Source organism: Salvelinus alpinus, unplaced genomic scaffold, assembly GCF_045679555.1.
Source record: "Salvelinus alpinus unplaced genomic scaffold, SLU_Salpinus.1 scaffold_40, whole genome shotgun sequence".
Classification (NCBI taxonomy): domain Eukaryota; kingdom Metazoa; phylum Chordata; class Actinopteri; order Salmoniformes; family Salmonidae; genus Salvelinus; species Salvelinus alpinus.
In genome coordinates, this window is record NW_027255981.1 from 3,078,397 (window position 1) to 3,094,577 (window position 16,181).

The 16,181-nt window shown below is 40.2% G+C and overlaps 3 protein-coding genes across 3 annotated transcripts in view; 1 reads left to right on the top strand and 2 right to left on the bottom strand.

Moving 5' to 3' along the window:
- The window catches only part of LOC139567014 (zinc finger protein 180-like), a 740,647-nt gene that overhangs the window by 642,667 nt on the left and 81,799 nt on the right, over positions 1-16,181 (top strand). The gene's annotated exons all lie outside the window — the stretch shown is intronic.
- Positions 1-16,181, bottom strand: part of LOC139567006 (zinc finger protein 180-like) — a 497,856-nt gene that overhangs the window by 444,974 nt on the left and 36,701 nt on the right. The window lies entirely within an intron of this gene.
- On the bottom strand, positions 1,798-4,802 carry LOC139567021 (uncharacterized). The gene is made up of 3 exons (XM_071388446.1): positions 4,687-4,802; positions 3,984-4,290; positions 1,798-2,499 (listed from the first exon to the last, which is right to left on the bottom strand). Exons 1-3 carry the CDS (start codon positions 4,733-4,735, stop codon positions 2,475-2,477), a joined length of 381 nt encoding a protein of 126 aa, XP_071244547.1. The 5' UTR covers positions 4,736-4,802; the 3' UTR covers positions 1,798-2,474.

Genomic DNA, 16,181 nt, shown 5'->3' on the forward strand with positions numbered 1-16,181 from the left:
TGTGGAGACCATCATAGTATAGTAGTGGAGCTAGTACAATAACAAGGTGTGGAGACCATCATAGTAAAGTAGTGGTACTAGTACAATAACAAGGTGTGGAGAACATCATAGTATATTAGTGGTACTAGTAGTGGAGCTAGTACAATAACAAGGTGGGGACCATCATAGTATAGTAGTGGTACTAGTATTGGAGCTAGTACAATAACAAGGTGTGGAGACCATCATAGTAAAGTAGTGGTACTAGTAAAATAACAAGGTGTGGAGACTATCATAGTATAGTAGTGGTACTAGTAGTGGAGCTAGTACAATAACAAGGTGGAGACCATCATAGTATAGTAGTGGTACTAGTAGTGGAGCTAATACAATAACAAGGTGTGGAGACCATCATAGTATAGTAGTGGAGCTAGTACAATAACAAGGTGTGGAGACCGTCATAGTAAAGTAGTGGAGCTAGTACAATAACAAGGTGGAGACCATCATAGTACAGTAGTGGAGCTAGTACAATAACAAGGTGTGGAGACCATTATAGTATAGTAGTAGAGCTAGTACAATAACAAGGTGTGGAGACCATCATAGTATAGTAGTGGTACTAGTAGTAGAGCTAGTACAATAACAAGGTGTGGAGACCATCATAGTAAAGTAGTAGAGCTTGTACAATAACAAGGTGTGGAGAACATCATAGTATAGTAGTGGAGCTAGTAGTGGAGCTAGTACAATAACAAGGTGTGGAGACCATCATAGTAAAGTAGTGGAGCTAGTACAATAACAAGGTGTGGAGACCATCATAGTATAGTAGTGCAGCTAGTACAATAACAAGGAGGAGACCATCATAGTATAGTAGTGGAGCTAGTACAATAACAAGGTGTGGAGACCATCATAGTGTAGTAGTGGTACTAGTAGTAGAGCTAGTACAATAACAAGGTGTGGAGACCATCATAGTAAAGTAGTAGAGCTAGTACAATAACAAGGTGTGGAGAACATCATAGTAAAGTAGTGGAGCTAGTAGTGGAGCTAGTACAATAACAAGGTGTGGAGACCATCATAGTATAGTAGTGCAGCTAGTACAATAACAAGGAGGAGACCATCATAGTATAGTAGTGGAGCTAGTACAATAACAAGGTGTGGAGACCATCATAGTATAGTAGTGGAACTAGTACAATAACAAGGTGAGACCATCATAGTATAGTAGTGCAGCTAGTACAATAACAAGGAGGATCCTCAGACCCCTTGTGAGACCATATGCTGACACATGCACATTTGTGGCCTGCTGGAGGTCATTTTGCAGGGCTCTGGCAGTGCTCCTCCTTGCACAAAGGCGGAGGTAGCGGTCCTGCTGCTGGGTTGTTGCCCTCCTACGGCCTCCTCCACGTCTCCTGATGTACTGGCCTGTCTACTGGTAGCGCTTCCATGCTCTGGACACTACGCTGACAGACACAGCAAACCTTCTTGCCACAGCTCGCATTGATGTGCCATCCTGGATGAGCTGCACTACCTGAGCCACTTGTGTGGGTTGTAGACTCCGTCTCATGCTACCACTAGAGTGAAAGCACCGCCAGCATTCAAAAGTGACCAAAACATCAGCCAGGAAGCATAGGAACTGAGAAGTGGTCTGTGGTCACCACCTGCAGAACCACTCCTTTATTGGGGGTGTCTTGCTAATTGCCTATAATTTCCACCTTTTGTCTATTCCATTTGCACAACAGCATGTGAAATGTATTGTCAATCAGTGTTGCTTCCTAAGTGGACAGTTTGATTTCACAGAAGTGTGATTGACTTGGAGTTACATTGTGTTGTTTAAGTGTTCCCTTTATTTTTTTGAGCAGTGTATAATCATTTACATTTAGCAATATCCAAATCATATTATGAACAACATCAGAGGGTTTATACTTGTATACAACCAATCAAATGAAAAATGAAATACACATTTTTAAATATTTCATTTGATTTTAGACACGATCAAGATGAAAAACAACAGAAACAGGCCCGTTGTTTTGGTCAGATTTCCATGTCTGATTTCATTTAAACAATATGATTTAATGTGACAAACAAAAACACAAATTCTCAGTCAAAAACACAAGTCAGAACACAGTCTCTCTATTCTCTCATGTGCTTTCAGGTCCTCTGACTGGGAAAATCTCTTTCCACACTGGGAGCAGTGGTACGTCTTATCCCCTCCTTTGGGTGTCCTCTCATGCCTAGTCAGGCCCCCTAACTTGGTAAAACTCTTTTCACACAGGGAGCATTGGTAGAGCTTTTCTTGTGTGTGTCCCCTCTCATGCTTTATCAGACTCGTTAACCACCTAAAACTCTTTTCACACTGGGAACAGTGGAAGGGCTTTTCTCCTGTATGTATTCTCTCATGTGCTTCCAGATGTAGTAATCGGGTAAAACTATTTCCACAGTAGGAGCAGTGGTGTCGTCTCGCTGGTTTGGGCGTCTCTCTGTCTGGTTCCTCTGAAGAACTCTTTCTGCTGTCAGAGTGAGAGTCTGGTCTCTCTCCTGCCAAAGACAGAGTAATTTGTTTAATACTAAAGAGAGACCTGAATGACATCTCCACATAATAAAACTGCTTTCCTATGAGGTTTAATCCAGACTAGATCCCTCAATAACCTGAGGTCAGTCTTCACAACATTACATCATTAAAAATAAACTTGGTGACAGTGAGATTTAAAAACAAATGATGTCGAGCTCGAAATCTAATTTCTCAGGGAATGTCATGATGTCATAATAAGAGCTCTAGAATACTAGATAATGTCATGTTTACAGGCTGAGCAGAGCTCTATAATAATAGATAATGTCATGGTTATAGGCTGAGCAGAGCTCTATAATAATAGATAATGTCATGTTTACAGGCTGAGCAGAGCTCTATAATAATAGATAATGTCATGTTTACAGGCTGAGCAGAGTTCTATAATAATAGATAATGTCATGTTTATAGGCTGAGCAGAGTTCTATAATAATAGATAATGTCATGTTTATTGGCTGAGCAGAGCTCTATAATAATATATAGTACTATTTCAGTCAGTGATACAGGCTAAACAGAGCTCTATAATAATATATAGTACTATTTCATGCTGCATTTGATCCAATGTTAACTTTTTGTTATCATCTCTAAAGTAATAATTTCTATCTTTTCTAAATTATCATTCTGTAGTTCAGCCTTTTCTTCAAATGGCTATTTTGTCCATGTTTTTTGTCGACTAACAAACGTTTGCTAATATGTTCAGTCTCCCCAAAACGCTTGTCCTTTTGCTAATATGTTCAGTCGCCCCAAAACGCTTGTCCTTTTGCTAATATGTTCAGTCTCCCCAAAACGCTTGTCCTTTTGCTAATATGTTTAGTCTCCACATAACACGTGTCCATTTCATGTCAATAATGCTTCTTATTTCATGTATTTCTCCAACATTAGTTAGAAATCTGCTTTTTGCGGGTATACACACTCCACGCAAGATCTACAATACGTTTCATTTAGAACTCATTTAGAACTTTTGAGACAATTAAGTTGTGATTTTGTGGGGGGGGGGGCGACTCTGATGGTATACACATGTCACAGTTAAGCAATAAGACCCGAGGAAGTGTGGTATATGGCCAATATAGCATGGTTAAAGACTGTTGATAAGCACGACGCAACGCAGAGTAACTGGATACAGCCCTTAGCCGTAGTATATTGGCCATGTATCACAAAACCCCGAGGTGTCTTATTGCAATTATAAACTGGTTACCAACGTAATTAGAACAGTAAAAATACATGTTTTGTCATACCCATGGTATACGACCTGATATACCACGGCTGTCAGCCAATCAGCATTCAGGGCTTTAACCACCCATTTTAAAACGTAGCTTTAACATTATATTATAACATAAATTCCAATAGTACAGAACAACATTTTCAAGTATAGAATTTCAGTAGCATGCTGCTTTAAAACCAGACATTCGTTCAAAACCTTTGGACAGTTAGTGCCCGTTTTTACGATAGTACTTACTGGTGGTAATCAGATCTCCTGACTCCTCTGTCAATATGACCGTTAATCTCTCCCTCTTTCTCCTTCTTCACTCCAAAAACTGCATCCTCCTCTTTCTCTTCCTCCTCTTCTTTCACTGTAACATCCTCCTCTTTCCCTCTGAACGCGTCTTCCTCTTCTTTCATTGTAACGTCTTTCTCCTCTTCTTTCACTGTAACAGCCTCACCCTCTACTTCTTGTTTAACTGTGACATCCTCCTCTTCCTTCTCCTCTTTCACGACAATGTTCAGCCCCAGAGCTTCTTTCTCCGTCCAGCAGACCGCCTCCTCTTTAGCAGGGGGAGAATACATCAGTGAGCTCATGGTCGGGGATGTTAGCTAGTTAGCATGAGCGACTAGTTTAGTGCTAGGCTAACTTATCAAGCCAGCTAGTTGACTAACAATGTACCTATAACATTTAAATGGGGGCAATTAATTAGATGTCAGACGTATATTTAAAACACAGAGGCAAATATGCACAGAAACAGTCTAAATGTTTCGGCTATGTTGCCTACCAAGGTGGCTGACTCGTTGGGGTGGGTATAATTTGAGGAACGTTCCAACAGGAATCCGTTCCAAAAACTTCGTAAATATCAAGGTTGCCAACAAACAACGCATACAGTCGTATAACAGTAGAATGACATACCGGGTAGGGAGTGAGCTATGTAATTACGTTTTTCACTCACCACGTTTATTCGGAAAAATGTCTCTCTTCGTTCTGGTAGCCTCCACCATTTCTCGTTCGTTGGTTTAGTTATTATTTCCGGTGTTCCTGCATTTGCCGGTGAACTCTGTTGCGCCTCAATTAGGGAATCGCCTGTGGTTGAAATGTAACTAATGACCTCTAGCCCTGTTTCCCAAATATAGCAGGTAACTTGTGTCTGTCGATGTTGTTGAGTTCATCTTGCCTAGTTAAATAAAGATTAAATAAATTAGAACATTTAAAATATATACTTTGACCTATTTCAGGTAACCCCAAGATGCTTGATTCACTACACCTGCTTTTGAATAACTTTCCAGTCGTTTTTGCTTTACATTCCGACTTTTGAACGTCTGTTTATTGGACATATATATTAATGTCTAATAAAAAAGAGCAACTTATGTAAAGCATCCTATCTGTTTTAAGGTTATAGTGTGTATATGTGTGTGTAGTGTAGGTCCTCTTGATGTCCACTAGATGTCAGCACAGCTTCAATAATGTCACACCAGGTTCACAACATGTTTTCATGTGTCACAAATCAAATTGTATTTGTCACATGCGCCGAATACTACATGTGTAGACCTTGCAGTGAAATGCTGAAATTAAGCCCTTAACCAACAATTTAGTTGTAAGAAAAATAAGAAATAAAAGTAACAAATAATTAAAGATCAGCAGTAAAATAAAAACAGCGAGCCTATATACATGGGGTACCGGTACAGAGTCAATGTGTCGGGGCACCTGTTAGTCGAGGTAATTGAGGTGTTCCTTTCAAGTCCAGTGGTGTAAATTACTTAACCAAAATGTATTTAAACTACTCCACTACATTCCGCTTATATCTTTTTTTTTTTGTATCTGTACTTTTACTCTTTCTGTTTCTTTACAACATTAAATTTTACTTCACCACATTTCTAAAGAAAATAATATTTTTTTTACTCAATACAGTTTCCCTGGCACCCAAAAGTACTTTTTGCATTTTGAATGCTAAGCCGGACAGGAAAATGGTCCAATTCACACACTTATCTAGAGGACATCCCTGGTCATCCCTACTGCCTCTGATCTAGCAGACTCACTAAACACATGCTTCGTTTGTAAATTATGTCTGAGTGTTCCCATGGCTATTTCTTAAATAAAAATACAAGAGAATTGTGCTGTCTGGTTGGCTTAATATATGGAAGGTCAAATAATTTATACTTTTACCACTGATACTTAAGTATCTTTTAGCAATGACATTTACTTAGTATTTTACTGGGTGACTTTCACTTTTACTTGAGACATTTTCTATTAACATATCTTTACTTTTACTCAAGTATGACAATTGGGTACTTTTTCAACCACTGTTCAAGACGTTTAGCACCCAATACCCAACATTCACTTGGTGGCTTGAAGTAGGAGTGCTGAACTAGGATCTGTTTAGCATTTGTGAGTAGAATGAATAACGTTACCTTGACGGGGGGTGGGGGGTACTGATTCCAGTCCAGCACTCTTAGCCTGAGACATTTCATAAATGCGTACAGAGGAGCACTTTTCTACGATCAGCTTTGCCTTGATCATTCTGAATCAGTTGTCTCTGGAATAAGATTATATGGACAGGGGTGGGTTTGATCATAGATCAGCACTCCTACTCAACACCAGTTGCAGTACCCTAACATTTTATAATCCAATTTCCCTTGCTGTCTATGTCCTTCCGGAACCCCACCTCAACATTGTTCTGTCAAGGCAACAAAAGCAAGTTGGCATGCTCTTGAAAGGAATTTAACTCACAACCTCTCCTTTGGGAATTCACCACCATAACTACTACTACAACTATTTTTAAACTATCTTAACATGTGGCTTTCTTCAGGGGGACCAAGACTAGGAACACCTTTGAATGGTCTACAAAGAATGGCCCCAGGTAAAAGTTGGCTTTTGCAGAGTATGGTTGTTTTGTTACTCCACAGCATATCACAACTCTATTGAAATGACATTTGAAACAAGGTGTCACTTCATTCTTGCTATTTGATGGGAACTAGCCCCTTTTCCCCTACATACCACTTGTTTGCTCTTTCAGGCCCACAAAGGCAACAAGAAAGAAGTTGCTACATTAACTGTTTCTCTGGGATTTGAACTCTCAAACTCTGGTTTGGGGAGCAACCGCCATAATCACTACTCTACCAGACAGACAGAGACTAAATATTATATTGGAACTTTGTTCCTTCATTTGCCTACTACTGTCTATAAGCTATCATAACATGTGGTTTTTTTCTTGTGGACAAGGTATCGGAACGGTTTTGAATGGTCTACAAAGAATGCCCCCAGGTCAAAGTTGGCTTTTTGCAGACAAGGATTATATTGTTACTCCACGACAAAGTATGTTATCACAACTCTATTAAAAGGACATTCTATACAAGGTGTCACTTCAGTCCTTCTATTTGATGGGAACTAGCCCCTACCCCCTACACACCTCAAATTAGCTCTTTCATGCCAACAAAAGGCAACATCAAAAATGGCTCTCTAAAAATCGCTCTTCTCAGATTTGAACTCTCAAACTCTGGTTCGGGGAGCAAACGCCATAACCACTACTCTACCAGACAGACAGACTCCTTTTACTTTTTCACATGCAGAGACTCCTTTTTCTTTTTCACATGCTATAACCTAACAACCTTATTCTAAAATCGATTACGTTAATATTTTCCCTCAATCTACACACAATACCCTATGATGACAAAGTGAATATCGGGTTTATACATTTTAGCAAATTAATTACAAATAAAAAACAGAAATACCTTATTTACATAATGATTCTTCCCCTTTGCAATGAGTCTCAAATTGAGCTCAGGTGCATCTTGTTTCCATTGATCATCCTAGAGCTGTTTCTACAACTTCATTGGAGTCCACCTGTGGTAAATTCAATTGATTGGACATGATTTGGAAAGGCACACACCTGTCTATATAAGGTCCCACAGTTGACAGTGCATGCCAGAGCAAAAACCAAGCCAAATAAAATAAAAATGTATTTGTCACATGCGCCGAATACAACAGCTGTGGACCTTACCGTGAAGGTCTTACTTACAAGCCCTTAACCAACAATGCAGGTCAAGAAATAGAGTTAAGAAAAGTTTTAATAAACTAAAGTCAATTTCTTTTATTAAATCCATAAGTAACACAAGACAATTACATAACAATAACGAGGCTATATACATGGGGTACCGGTACAGAGTCAATGTGCGGAGGTACAGGTTAGTTGAGGTCATTTGTAAAGTGACTTTGCATTTATAATTAACAGTGAGTAGCAGCAGTGTAAAAACACTGGGGGGGGTGGGGGCTCTTTGACTATTTTTTGGCCCTTCCTGTGACAACGCTTAGTATATAGGTCCTTGATGTCAGGAAGCTTTGCCCCAGTAATGTACTGGGCCATACGCACTACCCTCTGTAGCGCCTTATGGCCAGATGCCCAGCAGTTGCCGTACCAGGCGGTTATACAACCTCTCAGGATGCTCTCGATGGTGCAGCTGTAGAACTTTTTGAGGATCTGGGGATCCATGCTAAATATTGTCAGTCTCCTGAGGGGGAAAGGTTTTGTCGTGCCCTCTTCACAACTGTGTTGGTGTGTTTCGACCATGATAGTTTGTTGGTGATGTGGACACCAAGGAACTTGGAACTCTCGACTCGCTCCACTTCAGCCCCGTCGATGTTAATGGTGGCCTGTTCGGCCCTCCTTTTCCCAAAGTCCACGATCAGCCCCTTTGTCTTGCTCACATTGAGGGAGAGGTTGTTGTCATCAGGCCAGGAAGTCCTGAGGCATGGTTCCAGGGCTCAGGTCCTCTGGGAGGGGAGGGTGAGGGAGAGAGAGAATTACAGGGTGCATGAGACAGGAGAAATACTCCAGATATAACAGATTGACCCTAGCCCTCTGACACAAACTTTTGCAGCATAAATACTGGAGGCTGAGAAACGAGGGGTAGGGAGACACTGTGGCCATGTCCTATGATTCCCCCGGACAGGGCCTATGATGTAGTGGACCCTACCAGAAAACATTTAGTTACTTTTTGCATTTATTATGCTTTAAGTCTTACATATACACAAGAACAACACATTTCTAAATTTTGGTGAAAGTTGGCCATTAGCTAACCACAGCTTTCCTGTCAAAGACATTCATGAACTACAACTTGACGATCTGACAGTGTGGGGTAGAGAAATTCCAACTAACGGGTGAAAAATGCATCATGTTCTTTCTGTGTATATGCAGAACAGTATACAAATACACTAATAATACATCCAGTCTCTGGTTATTGGTGATACTTTCCATTCTGCACTATTGTGACCTTTGACCCCTTGCAAAGGGCCTTAAATTTCCACATTCTGGATGACATCCTGCTGTACTTTCATTGTTTGATCTAGCGTGTGAAAAAAAATGTCCCTCTCACTTGTCCCATGTGGGCTGACCTACGGTGCAGTTAGATGGAAAGGTGCTACTTGATGTAGACATGACATGTGATTTGGGATGAGGGGAAATGTCAATCAATGACAATTGAAATTGCTAATTTATTCTGCACATTGCTATATTTGTTCATGTAGACATTGAATATGTTTCATATGTGGGTGATGCATTTCATTTGTAGTCTTTCTTAATTTGTCCTTTTGAAATATATTTAACATCATTTGGTGGGATGTCTGTAAGAAATCACTTATGATGATCAATATTTCAATTTAGTGTGATGACATCAAACACTCACTTCTCCTGAAGGGCGTACATAATATGATTCACTATTCGCCATAAATGTAAAAGCATTAGATTGGCGTATGCATGGCCCAAAAGGAGTTTCCACCATATTTCCTGTTCATGCAGAGAATTGAAAGGGGGCACTTTGGGAGAACTGAGATGTTTGATACAAATTACTGAGCAACTCCTTCCTCCCTCCTTGAAGTAATCACTGCTTAGACAGGAATGGGCAGGTGAAACTAAGGGCTCCACTACATGGCATTAACCTGTCTAGTCATTTCTAATCAGTGATTACTCCTTAGGAGGACAAAAGGAGGGATATATGTAAAGATTGAGCGAGCCACTACTGTCAGCTACACAACCCAATCCTGTTATTTGCATATAATATACTTTTGACCTCTCACCTGTATATTGTCTGTAACCGTTCCACAGATATCTTGTACAGTGGAAACACTTGAGCCTCTGCCTCGTCCACATCAGCAATAACTCATCACTCCTACTCCAGATAAATTCATTAGCATGAAGTTTGATACCCATATGACCCCACTCAACCCCAGGGGCCAAGTGTTAACATTCCATCTAACCTGGGGCCTTACGTATCAACTGTCTCAGAGTAGGAGTGTTCCTCTCGGATCAGTTTTGCAGTTTACAAAAAGAATAAGATTATAGACACATCCTAGATCAACAATTACTGTGAGATGATTTGTGGATGAAGTCCCAGGTCCCCCTCTGTCCATGTTATGTTGTTCATTTGGATCTTAACATGGCTTTTCGGGGCCCTAACCAATATTTGGTTTGGGGGCTGCCTACCTCGCTGGCAAAACGTTGTAGTGCCCTCCCCCCTCTTGACGGTGGAGAGAAATTGAAATTGTTGAATTATTTACATTTCAATTGTGGCCATTTTGCCATTGTGCAGGGAAAGGTTTAGCAATTTTGAATACATTTCATGCAATTAGACTCATTTTGCCACGGAGCAGAGAAAAGGTGCAGTATTACAGTGAATTTGCTGCAATTCTACACATTTTGCCAAGATTTATGCAATGTTAACCATGTCTGAGTGAGAGTGACTAACACAATCATTGGGGGCCACCTGGATGTCAGGGCCCTTGGGCACATGCCCCTGCGTGCCCAGTCGGTATCGGGCCATTATTACAAGAAGTTTAGATAACTGGCTAGACTAACTTACCAATCTACATTTTTGTAGCTGACATGGCTAATTGTGACTCGGTGACTGGCAATATTTGTTCTAATATTTACTATATACATTTTTAGGATTGTGTGTTTTGTATTGTTAGGTATTACTGCATTGTTGGAGCTAGAAACCAACATTTTGCTGCCCGTACAATAACATATGTGTATGTGACAAACTTTTATTTGCTAACCAACTGCTGATGCACAACCAAATCTCTAAATTTCACCTTGTGTATTTTACTATTGTAGCACAACAGTAAGTGACCGCTGTTAAAAAATAAATAATAATGATAATAATGGTCGGTGGCCTCCTAGCTACTGCTTATGTGGATTATGCCTGCAGCCCACTGTGGTTATGCGTCATAGCGCAATTCCATCCTCACTGGAAGTAATCATTGCTTAGACATGATTGGGCAAGTCATGTATTTAGAAACGATCATTGATTACAGGGGGGATATGGTTAAAAAAAATACTATTGTAATTCACTTTCAATCCATGTTCTTTACAATGTGTGCTTCATGGTTTGCATTTAATGACTGCCTTGGCCTCTTCAACCATTTCTGCACAGAAAATAATCATTTTCCTGATGGTAGCACGCTGCTCTAACTTCGTCTGGTGAGAGGCCTAACCTTTTAACAACTGAGGCAATGTCATCAAAAGTTGGGGCCCTCTTTCTTTTTGGCATTCTGATAAGTATGGAGATGACACATAGGACAAGTTTTCCAGACAGTTACAGGCTAACTATATGGAATGTTATATGGAGAAATGTCCCCTAGTGCTTCAAATAGTTTTCCAAGCTAGATTGGGGTCCATTCAGAATTAAATTGAGACCTGTTACATTCTACATCAGTTACTTATTTTTAAATGGAAATAATCAGTATACAGAATTTGACATTGAATGTAAAGACCATGGATTGAAAGTGAATTACAATAGTATTTTTTTTAACCATATCCCCCCTGTAATCAATGATCATTTCTAAATACATGACTTGCCCAATCATGTCTAAGCAATGATTACTTCCAGTGAGGATGGAATTGCGTTATGACGCATAACCACAGTGGGCTGCAGGCATAATCCACATAAGCAGTAGCTAGGAGGCCACCGACCATTATTATCATTATTATTTATTTTTTAACAGCGGTCACTTACTGTTGTGCTACAATAGTAAAATACACAAGGTGAAATTTAGAGATTTGGTTGTGCATCAGCAGTTGGTTAGCAAATAAAAGTTTGTCACATACACATATGTTATCGTACGGGCAGCAAAATGTTGGTTTCTAGCTCCAACAATGCAGTAATACCTAACAATACAAAACACACAATCCTAAAAATGTATATAGTAAATATTAGAACAAATATTGCCAGTCACCGAGTCACAATTAGCCATGTCAGCTACAAAAATGTAGATTGGTAAGTTAGTCTAGCCAGTTATCTAAACTTCTTGTAATAATGGCCCGATACCGACTGGGCACGCAGGGGCATGTGCCCAAGGGCCCTGACCTCCAGTAGGCCCCCAATGATTGTGTTAGTCACTCTCACTCAGACATGGTTAACATTGCATAAATCTTGGCAAAATGTGTAGAATTGCAGCAAATTCACTGTAATACTGCACCTTTTCTCTGCTCAGTGGCAAAATGAGTCTAATTGCATGAAATGTATTCAAAATTGCTAAACCTTTCCCTGCACAATGGCAAAATGGCCACAATTGAAATGTAAATAATTCAACAATTTCAATTTCTCTCCACCGTCAAGAGGGGGGAGGGCACTACAACGTTTTGCCAGCGAGGTAGGCAGCCCCCAAACCAAATACTGGTTAGGGCCCCCAAAAGCCATGTTAAGATCCAAATGAACAACATAACATGGACAGAGGGGGACCTGGGACTTCATCCACAAATCATCTCACAGTAATTGTTGATCTAGGATGTGTCTGTAATCTTATTCTTTTTGTAAACTGCAAAACTGATCCGAGAGGAACACTCCTACTCTGAGACAGTTGATACGTAAGGCCCCAGGTTAGATGGAATGTTAACACTTGGCCCCTGGGGTTGAGTGGGGTCATATGGGTATCAAACTTCATGCTAATGAATTTATCTGGAGTAGGAGTGATGAGTTATTGCTGATGTGGATGAGGCAGAGGCTCAAGTGTTTCCACTGTACAAGATATCTGTGGAACGGTTACAGACAATATACAGGTGAGAGGTCAAAAGTATATTATATGCAAATAACAGGATTGGGTTGTGTAGCTGACAGTAGTGGCTCGCTCAATCTTTACATATATCCTTCCTTTTGTCCTCCTAAGGAGTAATCACTGATTAGAAATGACTAGACAGGTTAATGCCATGTAGTGGAGCCCTTAGTTTCACCTGCCCATTCCTGTGTAAGCAGTGATTACTTCAAGGAGGGAGGAAGGAGTTGCTCAGTAATTTGTATCAAACATCTCAGTTCTCCCAAAGTGCCCCCTTTCAATTCTCTGCATGAATAGAAAATATGGTGGAAACTCCTTTTGGGCCATGCATACGCCAATCTAATGCTTTTACATTTATGGCGAATAGTGAATCATATTATGTACACCCTTCAGGAGAAGTGAGTGTTTGATGTCATTACACTAAATTGAAATATTGATCATCATAAGTGATTTCTTACAGACATCCCACCAAATGATGTTAAATATATTTCAAAAGGACAAATTAAGAAAGACTACAAATGAAATGCATCACCCACATATGAAACATATTCAATGTCTACATGAACAAATATAGCAATGTGCAGAATAAATTAGCAATTTCAATTGTCATTGATTGACATTTCCCCTCATCTCAAATCACATGTCATGTCTACATCAAGTAGCACCTTTCCATCTAACTGCACCGTAGGTCAGCCCACATGGGACAAGTGAGAGGGACATTTTTTTTCACACGCTAGATCAAACAATGAAAGTTCAGCAGGATGTCATCCAGAATGTGGAAATTTAAGGCCCTTTGCAAGGGGTCAAAGGTCACAATAGTGCAGAATGGAAAGTATCACAAATAACCAGAGACTGGATGTATTATTAGTGTATTTGTATACTGTTCTGCATATACACAGAAAGAACCTGATGAATTTTTCACCCGTTAGTTGGAATTTCTCTACCCCACACTGTCAGATCGTCAAGTTGTAGTTCATGAATGTCTTTGACAGGAAAGTTGTGGTTAGCTAATGGCCAACTTTCACCAAAATTTAGAAATGTGTTGTTCTTGTGTATATGTAAGACTTAAAGCATAATAAATGCAAAAAGTAACTAAATGTTTTCTGGTAGGGTCCACTACATCATAGGCCCTGTCCGGGGGAATCATAGGACATGGCCACAGTGTCTCCCTACCCCTCGTTTCTCAGCCTCCAGTATTTATGCTGCAAAAGTTTGTGTCAGAGGGCTAGGGTCAATCTGTTATATCTGGAGTATTTCTCCTGTCTCATGCACCCTGTAATTCTCTCTCTCCCTCACCCTCCCCTCCCAGAGGACCTGAGCCCTGGAACCATGCCTCAGGACTTCCTGGCCTGATGACAACAACCTCTCCCTCAATATGAGCAAGACAAAGGGGCTGATCGTGGACTTTAGGAAAAGGAGGGCCGAACAGGCCCCCATTAACATCGACGGGGCTGAAGTGGAGCGAGTCGAGAGTTCCAAGTTCCTTGGTGTCCACATCACCAACAAACTATCATGGTCGAAACACACCAACACAGTTGTGAAGAGGGCACGACAAAACCTTTCCCCCTCAGGAGACTGACAATATTTAGCATGGATCCCCAGATCCTCAAAAAGTTCTACAGCTGCACCGTACATTACTGGGGCAAAGCTTCCTGACATCAAGGACCTATATACTAAGCGTTGTCACAGGAAGGGCCAAAAAATAGTCAAAGAGCCCCCCCCCCCCAGTGTTTTTACACTGCTGCTACTCACTGTTAATTATAAATGCAAAGTCACTTTACAAATGACCTCAACTAACCTGTACCCCCGCACATTGACTCTGTACCGGTACCCCATGTATATAGCCTCGTTATTGTTATGTAATTGTCTTGTGTTACTTATGGATTTAATTAAAAAAAATTACTTTAGTTTATTAAAACTTTTCTTAACTCTATTTCTTGACCTGCATTGTTGGTTAAGGGCTTGTAAGTAAGAACTTCACGGTAAGGTCCACAGCTGTTGTATTCGGCGCATGTGTCAAATAAAATTTGATTTGATTTGGCTTGGTTTTTGCTCTGGCATGCACTGTCAACTGTGGGACCTTATATAGACAGGTGTGTGCCTTTCCAAATCATGTCCAATCAATTGAATTTACCACAGGTGGACTCCAATGAAGTTGTAGAAACAGCTCTAGGATGATCAATGGAAACAGGATGCACCTGAGCTCAATTTGAGACTCATTGCAAAGGGGAAGAATCATTATGTAAATAAGGTATTTCTGTTTTTTATTTGTAATTAATTTGCTAAAATGTATAAACCCGATATTCACTTTGTCATCATAGGGTATTGTGTGTAGATTGAGGGAAAATATTAATGTAATCGATTTTAGAATAAGGTTGTTAGGTTATAGCATGTGAAAAAGAAAAAGGAGTCTCTGCATGTGAAAAAGTAAAAGGAGTCTGTCTGTCTGGTAGAGTAGTGGTTATGGCGTTTGCTCCCCGAACCAGAGTTTGAGAGTTCAAATCTGAGAAGAGCAATTTTTAGAGAGCCATTTTTGATGTTGCCTTTTGTTGGCATGAAAGAGCTAATTTGAGGTGTGTAGGGGGTAGGGGCTAGTTCCCATCAAATAGAAGGACTGAAGTGACACCTTGTATAGAATGTCCTTTTAATAGAGTTGTGATAACATACTTTGTCGTGGAGTAACAATATAATCCTTGTCTGCAAAAAGCCAACTTTGACCTGGGGGCATGCTTTGTAGACCATTCAAAACCGTTCCGATACCATGTCCACAAGAAAAAACCCACATGTTATGATAGCTTATAGACAGTAGTAGGCAAATGAAGGGACAAAGTTCCAATATTAAGATGTTGGAATAACATTTCTAGGGTCTATTTGCTGGTAATTGGAAACACGTCCCTTTCGAATTTCGTCCCCCGTTCCTAAACACATCCATCCTATAGTGTAGGTTTTGCAGATTCATAATCTATGTTCGTAATCATCAGAAGAAGATTGAGGAACGGTTGGTGGACCCAAGAAGTACAAGCCCCCACGCCATTCTCCAACCTCTGAAATGTTGTCTTTGATGTGTGCATTTTCATGTTCCCCTTAATATTTAGTCTCTGTCTGTCTGGTAGAGTAGTGGTTATGGTGGTTGCTCCCCAAACCAGAGTTTGAGAGTTCAAATCCCAGAAAAACAGTTAATGTAGCAACTTCTTTCTTGTTGCCTTTGTGGGCCTGAAAGAGCAAACAAGTGGTATGTAGGGGAAAAGGGGCTAGTTCCCATCAAATAGCAAGAATGAAGTGACACCTTGTTTCAAATGTCATTTCAATAGAGTTGTGATATGCTGTGGAGTAACAAAACAACCATACTCTGCAAAAGCCAACTTTTACCTGGGGCCATTCTTTGTAGACCATTCAAAGGTGTTC